This window comes from Lygodium microphyllum, chromosome 4, assembly GCF_053477565.2.
Source record: "Lygodium microphyllum isolate KBCC chromosome 4, Lygodium_microphyllum_v1.1.10, whole genome shotgun sequence".
In the NCBI taxonomy this organism is placed as follows: domain Eukaryota; kingdom Viridiplantae; phylum Streptophyta; class Polypodiopsida; order Schizaeales; family Lygodiaceae; genus Lygodium; species Lygodium microphyllum.
In genome coordinates this window covers 3,072,629-3,086,888 of record NC_141138.1, presented here as the reverse complement: position 1 = coordinate 3,086,888, position 14,260 = coordinate 3,072,629, and the positions used below count along the sequence as shown (strand labels likewise).

Here is a 14,260-nt window from a genome sequence, read left to right as displayed (position 1 = left end):
GATAGATGTTGAGCCTCAAACAAAAGAAAACTAAAAGCCCCTAGCAAAAGAAAGCTCTAGACCAAAGACAAAGCTTTACTCTCTTATGAGATACCACATGGGCTAGGGGAGGCGAGACAACCAACACCCCAAGTTTTCCCAAAATATAAGATGACTAACCATCCTTGCAAGTCCACCCACAAGAAGTCCAAGCATCCACTGACCATCCACTTTGCTAAGCTGGCCAACTAATTCAATTGAAACTCCACAAAGAGCAAGAAACATTACACTCCCTCATCTTCTAAATATAAAGACAGCATGTGAATAGATCTAATTTGCTTAAATTCACAAAAAGAGTGAGAAACAATACACTCACTCATCTTCTAAATATAAAGACATGGCATGTGGCATGTGGCATGTGAATAAATCTAATTTGCTTCAATTCTCTCTCTCTCTCTCTCTCTCTCTCTCTCTCTCTCTCTCTCTCTCTCTCTCTCTCTCTCTCTCTCTCTCTCTCTCTCTCTCTCTCTCTCTCTCTCTCTCTCTCTCCACACACACACATGCATGTGTGCACATGTATATGTGCATGTGTGTGTACGTAGGGGTATGTATTGCAAAATTTCACAATTCAATAAATGCTATATCTTATTTTAATTACTTTAGTGATCACTATTAATCCCTCTAACTCTATAATATGGAGTCTTCCTACACCCATGCACATGTGCATGTGCACCCATGTGTGTGCTGCAAAATTTCACAATACAATATATTTGATTTTCTTTGCTTTTGTGACTACTCTTAATCCCTCTTAACTCTATAATATGAAGCCTTGCTACATAAGAAATGAGTTTAATTCCAATGAGATCCTTAAGTCCATATTTTATTCTCATATCAACAAGAGGCTTTAAACATCTCCAACATTATGTTGTAGTGTTATGGCATTTTTCACACAAGCTCAAATTTTGATTTCATTTTATGAGTCATCATAATTTAGAATGATCATATTGATAGATTGTATATTGTATTGTTACATTGAATAGTTATTGGATATAAATGAAAAGCCTTGCCCCTTGTTTCAAGGAAATACACTACACTTTTAACACTTGCATACTCAAATATAAGTGTCACCATTCTTGAAAGGTAAGCAACGCAATACATTGGCCTTGGAGTAGTTAGCCAAGCCTTATCATTATCTTGAAATCAAATATGTCAAAGCTAAGATCATTTCAAAATACAAAGATTGATTACAAGCCCAAGTATCAAACCCCCTCAAACTTCTTGTAGTATTCATGTTGTTTGCATGAATTATGCATTGAAAATTGTGAAGCTCCTTAATAAACACTCCTAAATCTTACTTAAAGCAATTAGCTCAAGCTATAAATGAAGTCTACTACATGGTATTGAAATTATCATGCCAAATTAACATAGCAATGATGATTACAAGGTAGCTAAGATCAAAATGTTATTTTTCCATTGTACACAAAGTGAAGCACAAAAAGCATCCACATGAAAACAACCTTATTGATGAAAGAAAAAAATTAAAGTTCAATAAAAACCTAACCATTTAATATGAATATTTTACCGTATGAAGTTTAAAGGCTAAATTATACAATATTTGTATGCCTTAGAGTTCCAACAATCTAACCACATTAAAAAACCTACTTGAATTTTTTTCACATTACTATTTAGAAAATGAAACATGAGTGATTCATAGAGTGACAATAATTTTTTCCTGAAATGACCTAATATAATTAGACAAGTTATATCAATTTGGTTGATCCTTTTTAGTAACCTTACAAAATTTCAAAACAATTACTTACTTTACAGCATTGGTGTTTTACTCAAACATAAACACACTATCTAAAATGTGGATGTAAACTCTGACTAAAGTTGTGTAAAGCATTGGCATGGAACTTAATGTGATACTCGTGCCTATTCTTCACAATGGCCACAACGTTGACATCACTTGTAAAACTCACCAAAATGGTATGTTCTTGGACACATCAAACCCATTAGCAAATCAAAGTGTTCAGCAATCATTAAATGTTCTATAAAGCAATACAAGTAATCTTCGCTATGCTTTTAAAAGAGATGCCACAATTCCTTCCCTTAGTTTTTTGGATTGGATTTTGTGGCTTTTGTAGGGTTAGAAATGAAATAAAATTACTTATTAGCTTCTACAAGAGGCACACAACTGCCCGATACAGTGATACAAGTGTTTGACAACACAACAAAGGAAAATCTAAACATAAATATTGATAACAAAATAAAATCTAGTCTATGATGGGCTTGTCGACTTGATAAACTACCCATTTACCATCTTTTCTACTTGCCTTCTTCACAATTTCACTTGGTCATGCTGTAAGTTATGCTAGTGTATGTTCTTTTGCAATTCACATTGGGTAGACATGCATACCATGCTCTACAAAATGTGATGGATTGAAGTATTATGACCCCTTTGAGCTGTGGAGAGAGAGAGAGAGATAGAGTCATGTTAACATCCTTTAAGACACCTCAAAGGCATATAGGACAAAGGGATGCATTTCAAGATTTAGATTTTAGTTACAACCCACTTCATGCACCATAGGCACAAGTAAACCACTTTGAGGTGCCATTGGTACAAAATGAAAAACCAACTGTTGTCTCACCATCTTTAACCACTCAGCAGGAACTTTAGACATGCTCACTTGAATCTTCCGTTACATGGATCAATGAAGCCATGAAAAATAGTGAGCTTCCTTTACATGTAGCAGTGAGGCCATGGCTGATCCAATAGGCTTATATAGTTCCTTTATCAGTAGCAATAAGGAAATGCTTCTTTATATTTTAGCACAGCTATCTATAATGCTCAAGTTGCCTGGTTTGCTTTACATAATTTTCCAAAGCTAAATACGACCATAAGCTATATTTCAACTATGGTAATCTTTCTTGAGAACATTGGTCGTGTGCAGTTGTAGAACTGAAAAAAAGGCACATTCTTAATAAGGTTGATTGAACTAGATCACTATGTGCAGGTGATAAAGCCTGCGTATATGCCACTATCCTGTCTCAGGGACATTGGTCATGTGTGCAGTTCTAGTACTGAAAAAAAAACAATCTTAACAAGGTTGATTGAACTAGATCACAATGTGCAGGTGATAAAGCCTGCATATATGCCACTAACGGCCCTCATACAATTATGGTACAGCAGGCTTTTCCAAATATGGTACATGAATACCCTTGCTTATCAAACAAAACAACCGACCACATGATTGATTTTTTGAATAAGCTCAGAACTTGAAGCCTGAGAGGGGCTCAGTGTAGTTAGTTGTCTGAGACATCAGCCAGCCTCAGGATTCCACAGTCGAAATGACATTTTGTTGCCTTGATTCTTGTTCTGTCATCAAATCTATCATCTCATTCACTAAACGTTGTACCCTTCTGTCAGAAGCCATTGCAGGTAGAACTTTAGTCTTCAGTAGTTCCTGCTTCTTCAACCCCTGAGACAAGGTTTGCTATATGATGACCAATACTTCCAAAGGAAATCAAACACACATGGTAATCCTGTTCTGGAACATCAAATTTTCCTCACCAGGACAGTTGGCTCCCAATTTCTAGTGGCTGCTGTAGGCATGTTGATTCCCTGATGGACAGGAAATGGAGGACCAAGTAGTTCTTCACAGAGCTCTCTTAATCGAGCTTCATCACCCTCTCTATGTAAAGCCAAACCAAAAAAATAAAGCAGCAAGATGAAGCATTTCTCACTTCCCAAACATCCAGTTATAATCAGCAACCAGCAATCAACCACCCAGTGGTGATAATAGGCAAGAATTCATAAAAGTTGTTGGTGATTAGAAATAACAGATTCCATAAAAGGTATTCAACCATCAAGCTGGCTTGCTTGTATCAAAGTCTCTTAAGCATTTTCAATGCTTTCTTAGTTGTTTTCTTACACAGCTCTAAATTTCAAACTCCACATCGCACTTGAGACTCTATACTGCTTAACATGAGCCTTTACAAACAAGTAACAAGACTCACGGAAACTAGAGCCTCAATCCAAATAGAATATTAGCAGATCATTTTGCATACATTCAAAGGTACCTATACCTTGCAAGAAACCGAGCGTATGACAACAGATGTTGCTGGTAATCATCTGAAGACTTCATGGTTAGAGCTGCTGCCATCTGTGTTTCTAAATGAGCCCTGGTGCTGTATTTATCTTCGTGAAGGCTTCTGGCATACAAAGGCCAAACATCAGAAAACAATCAAACAAGCACAGATGGGGCTGGTGATGCTACTTGTCTAAATTATCTCCTCTCATCTGTGTGCCAACTGTAAATGCTAGGCATTGCATGGGGAGAAATAGAATCCACTCAAGCAACTCAAGAAACTGACTCTGACACGGTAAACTTGGAAGATCCACTTGTTTAGGCTGTGCTAAGGCATTTGATGCAACCTGCATAGCACATACTTCTGAGATGAATCTTTAGATGCTCATACGGTTGAGTTTTCTGCGAAATGGACTATGAAATCATCAATACCAAGTGAAACTCTCCTAAGCAAATGCAGAAGCATGTGCAGCACGTGCTTTGAAAATATATTGATTGAGGTCGATCTGCATGCTGAGCCATTGGAAAGCTCTCATTGACTATAAAGGTAAGGCTACTATGAATGGTCTAGAAATTTGGGAAGTATGCTCGAAAAAACACTGAACTTATTGCCATGTTTTTATGCATGATGGGCCATAAAAAATGCTCTAATCACAACACAGAGGCTACTACAAACTAATGCATCAGGCCCAAGCAACACATTTTCACAAAAACATCTTAGGTTACAAGCATGTGGGCTGCAATCTTCTCCAGGTATTGAATTAAGATTGCAAGAACTCGTGTTTCAGCATACTGCCACAGATGTATACATTCAGGTATTCTGAAAAGTGTAACAATCTTTCATCCCATCTCAGGCCATAGAATGTACATTGCAAGGGCACTATTTCTCTTGGTGAACACAAAAGGGCATTCTGACACAGGGCATGTCTGCCCCTTGGTGACGCAGAGGGCTGATGCATTGTGGACCGCCAAAGATGTCTCCCAAGTGAACAGTTGGAAGGTCAGACCTCCTAGCACATATCATGGTGAGGCATTGTGTGAATTCACAATAACACACATGTGGTATAGCATAAGCCACACAGCATGACTATACCACTTGAAAGTTCAAGAAACAGTAAGATTGTGCTTCCTGTCCAGGAAAACTTAATAATCTTCATTCACTCTAATAAATTTTGAAAAAGCTGTTCTATCCAGAAACTGAAGCTGACCTATTCCATTTGAAAGTGCGGACAGATACATCAGCTGCTGCGGCTTGAAGTGAAGCTAACTCACTCACTCCAGCTGCAATATTTCCTTGTAAAGAGCTGAAAAAACTTGATGCATGAAAGCGATCATCTGCCACTCGTTGCCAGCATCTCATTTCCATGTGAAAAAGAAAAGCATGGCGATTCGCAAGGACAACCAAAGGAGCCCCACACCTTGAGATCCTTGCAGAGATCACTCTGAGTGTACCTGCTTGAGAGGGCGAAACAATAGGCTACATGTGCTTCAAAAAATTGATTTACCCAATGTTTAAGGAACAAGCATCACAACATATCTTGCACTGACCTTTATCACCTGAATCAGCAGAGACTGCCAGAAGAGGCAGGACAGACTCTTTGACCAAACATTTTACTTGCAGAAGTTCCCACATGAACAGAATTCCATGTTTTGTAAGTAATAAAAGTTTCCACCCTTCATCACAATCCAAAAATGCTGGTGCCGATCCTACCATCATGGTTGGCATAGTCAACCTGCCTGCTTTCGAGTACACCTGATTAAAAACATACGTTTCCTTTAGTTATATGTTTATCAGAAACACTTACAGATACAAATATCCAGTGTTGAGAATAATAAGTTAGTCTCTACAAGATACCTGTAAAGCACCATCATCAGTACCAACAGCCCACAAGTTCAAATTGCCAGCAATAGCAGTAGCCTTCCCAGCCAACCTATCATGCCACTGGACTTCTCCTGCTTTCGAGCAAAGAATTTCTGTTTCTGATCCATCTTGCTTGCTGCTTGCTATTGAGCCACCAGATGCAGCCAAGAGAGGTCTTGCCTCCAGACAAATGGGTAAATTAGCCCCATCATCCTTATCATAGACATTTATTGAAAGCACACCTTTACCAAATTGACTATCTGCTTTCTTGACAATGTCACCGTGTGAGGCCATCCAGCCTATCTGAGCAGCATCAGCCGAGGAAAGCCCAACTTCTAAAACAATTACATTACCAGAAGTTGCTCGGACAGAAGTACCAGACCTGAGAGCTTCTGCTGACCCAGTACCCTTGTCAGTCTCAGTATTATTCATGGCAGTTGAATCACATTTATGGCCCATCACTGTAGCCGGAGCAGTCGTAGCACCATTTGCCATCATTTCATCCCTTACCTGGGGACCTACAGGCTCTGGAATTATTCGCCTGCGACCATCCGGCCGTCTATATTCCCGCTGCTTGACAGGGCTTGATATCCTTGGTTGGCTTTCCTTAACAAGTGTAGTAGATGCAGTATCCAAACTTTGTCCCCCTGGTACATCTGACACAGCGACTGGCAGTGGTCCTACTTTTGTGCTGGTTGGCACAGTGGCTGGAGTGGTCATATTGTTAGCCGTATGGTTTTCGCTACTGCCCCACTGCTTGGCTGCTAATGTTTCCAGTGCCAGTTGTGCTGGAGATTCAGCCAATGTGGTTTGCCGGCCTCTCATGTCTCCATAGCGGCTTTTTTTTAGGTCCTCAAGCTCACTGTCTGAGAGCTTATAGCCCAGTTCCTTGACCTCAAAGTGGAACACCGCCACAGAACCATCAAGTGAGCAGCAGAAAAGTGAGTAACCATCTGGGCTCCTGTTGCATCACATGAACGAACTCAATGACTATCAAAACAACTAGAACCAACTTCAAATAAACTTATTAATACAAATGCTAAGGCAAACACTTTCAGCATCAACAGCTGATATACAGACCTACTTTGCCTTTACATTTAATTACATTGGAGAGTAGGATGTGAATGCAAGAATCCTATTTTTCATTCTTTCATGTTAGCTCTATGACAAACTTAACCTTAGATTTTCCTTTCACGCTCCTACCTAATCTATCAGACCTTTACAGAAGCTAACCCATAACAAATCCATCCTGCTACACTGTTCCTTCTGTCTATTTTACAAATGGAAAGAGGAAAACTTGTAAAATTTGGTGACTGTTAGTCTGGCAGCTAAAGCAACAGACATTTCCATGTAAACTGGAGGGTATCAAAAGCCTACTAGAAACATTCCTGCACCAAAAATTGAAGAGATTCGCATGCCCATCACCAAAGAAAACTTACCATGCTAGATCAACAACACTTTGTGTAAAAAAATGTTTTCCAACAAAGACTGGTCGAGCACTGGTAGTGGTCCAGACAGTGATTGCACAATCCTGGCTTCCCATTGCAATCACATTGTATGGCTGCAAATCCTTAGATGTGTTCTTCAAACCATTATTGACCTGGCTAGCACCCCCACTCTTTCCAGTTTCAGAATCTGATCCAATATTTTGGGGCTGTTTCCGGAATAAAGAATGGTTGAATCTCACAGCAACGACTGGAGCATTATGCCCCAAAAAGTCAAAACTCGCACTCCAGTCACCCCTTTCTAGTACAGGTGCAGAATGCCTCGGCTTTTGAAAGCCATTAGTAGTAGTGATAAAGTGGCCACAAGGAGACCAATCAAGACGCCTAAAGAAGGTCGAACCAACCTGAAGCAAAACGAAGTCTTTGAGAGCTTCTAAACACCAACACTCAAGTCTAAAGAGCAAGACTAAAATTCCACTAGATCATAAATCTTACAGTTTTTTCCCAATGACCTTCAACTTTGTGGGCAAGACTCCAATCGCTAGTTCGCCAAATGATGACTGTCTTGTCGTCTGCTTGGCTAGCTAAGAACGAGCCGACTGGGTCCCAAGCAACACCTTTAACAAGGCTGGTATGACCTTTGAGAACTGCAATCTGGGAACCATTTGTCATGCTCCATATGTGTATCGTATTGTCCAGACTACAACTGGCAAGAAAATTATCATTTGGAGACCAACCAAGATCCACCTACTTTAATTCAAGCAGGAGAAAAGAGGTCAGAAAATCCATGTATAACTTCCAATACAAAAAAAGCACAAGCCTGCCCACATTTAGCTCAATTAACAGAGCCTTGGAAAGTGATCAAAAAGAAACTGCTTCGTAACTGTGGGCAAAGGGATTGGAGAATAGTAGACTCGTTACTTAATACAAGGCCTACGCAGCACGGCTTTGAACATTCCTTTTGTCAATTATCTAATCAGTTGTGCAAGCAAAAAGCAACTTTACCACATCTGCTGTATGTCCCCGCAAAGTCATTAGCACCTTCCAATTTTCCACATCAGGAGGCTCCCCACTTCCAAACTCTGTAGTTCCTGAACCAGCTCTTCTTTCATGGATCAACACTATCTGATCATCAGATCCTGAAGCTATCAAACGGCCCTGTTTTGACCACCGAACGCAATTGACAGAACCAAAATGGTCCCGTAGTGTGGCCAACAACTTAGGACTTCCAGTATCTGCATGAGTCTCAATGCGAGAAAGAAATTTCATATCCCATATACGAACCTGCAATTAAACAATCTCACACTGTCAAACCTCAATAACTAGGAAGCACAAACATATTATTCAATTCAAACAAACTGATTTCTTATTTATCACACTGAGGATAGATGTGAGTGTGCAAAATGGAAGTAAGAACACTCATAGCATGGGCCGCCGGCTGTTTTGGAGGAAGGAACAAATCTGAACAGAAAGGTCACATACAAGGAAAGCCCCTATACATGTGGACATGTCAATGAGGATGCCGGACTGCAGTAAGATGAGGAGAAGATGCAAACAATGATGAAGACATTGATGAGGAAGAAGGCAATGATCAGAATGGATAGAGCAGCAAGTGTGATAGCAACTAAATCTGGCCGACTGCTTCCATAATGGGCCAGCCTGCATTAAATGCAAGTCTGACCGCAGGAAAGCCATTAAATGCTGCATGAAACAAATTTGGGCTGCCAAGACATGGATGAGAAGCCGAATAAGAAGTTTTCAAGGGCTGAGAGAAGGGGCAGATCTGAAAGTCCGGCTAAAAAGAGGTCAAAACAGCAAAGAAAGGGTTCTCAAGGGGCTGAGAGAAGGGGCAGATCTGAAAGTCCAACTAAAAAGAGGTCAAAACAGCAAAGAAAGAATTGGGAAACTATTGTACACAGCACAACAGAGGAATTAAGGGATGCAAATAAATGCTTTGTTTGTGAACAAGAGGGTCACATGCTAAGGCTTGTCACAATAGGCAGTAAGCTGGAAAATCAAAAAATCGGGGGGGATCGCAAGGGAAAGAAACCCAAATCATCCCTTGGTTTGGTGCTAGATGTTGTTAGCAATCAGCCCAATGATGACACATTGAGTTATGCAAAGCATGAGGCAAAATCAAAGATCACCATGCATTAATCTTCTTTGACAATGGGGCACAAGCCAACTTTATCTTCATGGACATAGTAGCCCATTTAGGCATCAAAGAGAATGAGATAGAACCTATGAGAGAAGTTGGTATGGCAAACACAAGGGCCATGTAAAGCTTGTCACACTGCTCATTGGAAAGCTTCACTTGCACATTCAGGAATATGTGGACAACGAAGAGTTTTTCAATACAACACTTAAGGGTTGTGATGTCTTGTAGCTTGCTTGGTATGCCTTGGTGCCATCACGTGTATGCAATGATTGATTAATATGCTAAAGTGATCACTATTCAGCATAAGAACAATGCATATACTTTGGATGTAAAATTCAAAGAGAAATCTGTCCCTATTATATCAGCTACTACCATTTCTAAAATAATGAAAAATCACATTTCAACATGGTTTTCCCTAAGGATAAGGTTGTTAATGAAAATGTTGGAAACATGACTAAGTTAGAAAAGGATCGCATGTCATTTCTGAAAAGGTATATTGATTGCTTTTCTCTCACTTCCGAGCAGTTAGAAGATTTGGGAGGGAAGGGGATGATGAATACAGAGAATGAGGAAGGAACAAATCTGAACAGAAAGGTCGCATAAAGCAAAGCCCCTGTACATGTGGACATGTTAGTGAGGGTGCCGGGCTGCGGCAAGATGAGAAAAAGATGCAAATAATGGTGTAGACATTGACGAGGAAGAAGGTGATGATCAGAATGGATAGAGTAGCAAGTGTCATAGCAACTAAATCTGGCCGACTGCTTCCATAATGGGCCAACCTGCATTAAATGCAAGTTTGACCACATGAAAGCTATTAAATGTTGCATGAAACAAATTTGGGCTACCAAGGCATGGATGAGAAGCCGAATAAGAAGTTTTCAAGGACTGAGAAAAGGGGCAAATTTGAAAGTCCAACTGAAAAGAGATCAAAACAGCAAAGAAAGGATTGGATAACAATTGCACGCAGCACAACGCAAGAATTAAGGGCTGCAAATAAATGCTTTGTTTGTGAACAAGAGGATCACATGCTAAGGCCTATGCAAATAGGCAACAAGCTGAAAAATCAAAAAATCGAGGAGATCCCAAGGGAAAGAAGCCTGAAACATCCCTTGGTTTCGTGCCAGATGTTGTTAGCAATCAGCCCAATGATGACGCATTGAGTTATGCAAAGCATGGGGCAACACCGGAGATCACCATGCATTAATCTTATTTGATAATGAAGCACAAGCCAACTTTATCTTCATGGACATAGCAGCCTACTTAGGCATCAAAGAGAAAGAGATAGAACTTATGAGAGAAGTTGATATGGCATGCAAGGGCCATGCAGAGCCTGTCACACTGCTCATTGGAAAGCTTCACTTGCACATTCAAGGATATATGGACAACGAAGAAATTTTCATTACACTACTTAAGGGTTGTGATGTCTTGCTTGGTATGCCTTCATATGCTAAAGTGATCCCTATTCAGCATAAGGACAAGGCATATGCTTTGGATGTAAAATTCAAAGGAAAATCTGTCCCTATTGTATCAGCTACTACCATTTCTAAAGTATTGAAAAATCACCTTTCAACGTACTTGGTTATCCCTAAGGATAAGGTTGATAATGAAAATGTTGGGAACATGACTAAGAAAAGAATCGTATGTCATTTCTAAAAAAGCATATTGATTGCTTTTCTCTCACTTCTGAGCAACCAGAAGATTTGGGAGGGGTGGAAGGGGATGATGAACCCAGAGAATGAGGAAGGAACAAATCTAAACAGAAAGGTCACATATAAGGAAAGCCCTTGTACATGTGGACATGTCAATGAGGGTGCCAGACTGCAGCAAGATGAGGAGAAGATTCAAACAATAACAAAGACATTGATGAGGAAGAAGGCAATGGATTAGAATGGATAGAGCAACAAGTGTGATGGCAACTAGATCTGGCCAATTGCTTCCATAATGGGCCAATCTGCATTAAATGCAAGTCTAACCACAAGAAAGCCATTAAATGTTGCATGAAACGAATTTGGGCTACCAAGGCATGGATGAGAAGTCGAATAAGAAGTTTTCAAGGGTTGAGAGAAGGGGCAAATTTGAAAGTCAAACTAAAAAAAGATCAAAACAGCAAGGAAAGGATTGGAAAACAATTGGACACAACACAACGGAGGAATTAAGGGCTGCAAATAAATACTTTGTTTGTGAACAAGAGGGTCACATGCTAGGGCTTGTCCCAATAGGCAGCAAGCTAGAAAATCAAAAAATCGAGGAGATCCCAAGAAAAAGAAGCCCAAAATATCCCTTGGTTTGGTGCTAGATATTAGCAATCAGCCCAATGATGAGGCATTGAGTTATGCAAAGCATGGGGTAAAATCAAAGATCACCATGCATTAATCTTCTTTGATGATGAGGCGCAAGCCAACTGTATCTTCATGGACATAGCAGCCCACTTAGGCATTAGAGAGAATGAGATAGAACCTATGATAGAAGTTGGAATGGCACGCAAGCGCCATACAAAGCCCATCACACTACTCATTGGAAAGCTTCACTTGCACATTCAAGGATATGTGGACAACAAAGAGGTTTTCATTACACCACTTAAGGGTTGTGATATCTTACTTGGTATGCCTTGGTGCCATCATGTGCATACAATGATTGATTCATATGCTAAGTGATCACTATTTAGCATAAGGACAAGGCATATACTTAGGATGTAAAATTCAAAGGGGAATCTATCCCTATTGTATCGGCTACTACTATTTCTAAAGTAATGAAAAATCACCTTTCAGCGTACTTGGTTTTCCCTAAGGATAAGGTTGATAATGAAAATATCGGGAGCATAACTATGTTAGAAAAGGATTGCATGTTGTATCTGAAAAAGTATATTGATTGCTTTTTTCTGAGCAACCAGAAGATTTGGGAGGGGAGGAAGGGGATAATGAACACAAAGAATGAGAAAGGAACGAATCTAAATAGAAAGGTCACATACAAGGAAAGCCCCTGTACATGTGGACATGACAGTGAGGGTGCCGAACTACAACAAGAAGACCAGGAGAAGACACAAACAATGATGAAGATACTGATGAGGAAGAAGGCAACGATCAGAATGGATAGAGCAACAATTGTGATGGCAACTAAATCTGGCCAACTGCTTCCATAATGGGCCAGCCTACATTAAATGTAGGTCTGACCGTAGGAAAGCCATTAAATACTGCATGAAACAAATTTGGGCTACCAAGGCATGGATGAGAAGCCGAATAAGAAGTTTTCAAGGGTTGAGAGAGGGGCAAATCTGAAAATCCAGGTGAAAAGAGGTCAAAACAGCAAAGAAAGGATTGGATAACAATTGCACGCAGCACAATAGAGGAACTAAGGGCTGCAAATAAACGATTTGTTTGTGAACAAGAGGGTCACATGCTAAGGCCTGTCCCAATAGGCAGCAAGCTAGAAAATCAAAAAATCGGGGAGATCCCAAGGGAAAGAAGCCCAAAACATCCCTTGGTTTGGTGCCAGATGTTGTTAACAATCAGCCCAATGATAATGCATTGAGTTATGCAAAGCATGGGGCACAAAGATCACCATGTATTAATCTTCTTTAATAATGGGGCACAAGCCAACTTTATCTTCATGGACATAGCAACCCACTTAGGCATCAAAGAGCACCATGCAAAGCCTGTCACACTGCTCATTGGAAAGTTTCGCTTGCACATTTAGGTATATGTGAACAACGAAGAGGTTTTCATTACACCGCTTAAGGGTTGTAATGTCTTGCTTGGTATGCCTTGGTGCCATCATATGCATGCAACGATTGATTCATATGCTAAAGTGATCACTATTCAACGTAGGGACAAGGCATATACTTTGGATGTAAATTTGAAAGGAAAATTTGTCTCTATTGTATCGGCTACTGCCCTTTCTAAAGAAATGAAGAATCACCTTTCCGCGTACTTAGTTTCCACTAAGGGTAAGGTTAACAATGAAAATGGAAACATAACTAAGTTAGAAAAGGATCACATGCCATTTTTGAAAGAGTATATTGATTACTTTTCTCAATCACTTTTGGGATAGCTACCGTCCAAAAGGCCAAAAGACAATCTTATCCCTAGAAGTAGCCCTCCTAATAAGCCACCCTACAAGGTAAGTGCAACCCAACAAGAGGAGATAATGAGTCAGGTGAATGAGTTGTTGGAAAAAGAGCCGATTTAACCTAGCTAATATCCCTTTTGTTCTCTAGTTCTTTTGATTCAAAAAAACGATGGATCATAGTGTATGTACATTGACTATTGTACTTTCAAAAAAATCACAATAAAGAATCAGTTTCTGATCCTTGGAATTGATGATGCTATGGATAGATTGCATGGGGCAGCTATTTAGCCGTATCAATTTGAAAAGTGAGTACTATCAAATCCGCAATAGACAAGAGGATGTGTCTAAGGCAGCTTTCAAGTCATCTTTTGAATTGTATAAGTTTCTTGTCATGCCTTTTGGACTTACGAATGGTCTTGCCACATTTACTCGGATGATGGATCGCATCTTCAAGCCACATATGGGATTTATGGATACTTTCTTTAATGGTATAATTGTCTATTCAAAGAATGAAGTAGAGCATAGCCAACAGTTGAATATTGCGTTCAATGAGTTGCATAAGCAAAGACTGGCTATAAATGATAAAAAGAGAGAGTTTTTATTGTATCAGATTCACTTTTTGGGATAGATTATGTCAATTGATGACATTTGTTTGGATCTTGCA

At 39.8% G+C, this 14,260-nt stretch overlaps 1 protein-coding gene across 4 annotated transcripts in view; it reads right to left on the bottom strand.

Moving 5' to 3' along the window:
• Positions 1 to 2,568: 2,568 nt before the first annotated feature.
• Positions 2,569 to 14,260, bottom strand: part of HIRA (histone chaperone HIRA-like protein) — a 50,055-nt gene continuing 38,363 nt past the window's right edge. The window contains exons 2-10 of one of the 4 annotated variants that reach the window (XM_087675623.1): positions 8,379 to 8,657; positions 7,869 to 8,120; positions 7,368 to 7,777; positions 5,923 to 6,889; positions 5,616 to 5,820; positions 5,276 to 5,519; positions 4,066 to 4,188; positions 3,551 to 3,671; positions 2,569 to 3,458 (exon numbers count right to left, since the gene is read on the bottom strand). In XM_087675623.1, coding sequence (XP_087531749.1) covers positions 3,309 to 3,458; positions 3,551 to 3,671; positions 4,066 to 4,188; positions 5,276 to 5,519; positions 5,616 to 5,820; positions 5,923 to 6,889; positions 7,368 to 7,777; positions 7,869 to 8,120; positions 8,379 to 8,657 — 2,751 coding nt within the window. In that variant the 3' untranslated portion in view covers positions 2,569 to 3,308. Of the gene's footprint in view, positions 3,459 to 3,550; positions 3,672 to 4,065; positions 4,192 to 5,275; positions 5,520 to 5,615; positions 5,821 to 5,922; positions 6,890 to 7,367; positions 7,778 to 7,868; positions 8,124 to 8,378; positions 8,658 to 14,260 lie in introns of those variants that run through there. The other 3 variants (XM_087675624.1, XM_087675622.1, XM_087675625.1) reach the window with 3 other exon arrangements.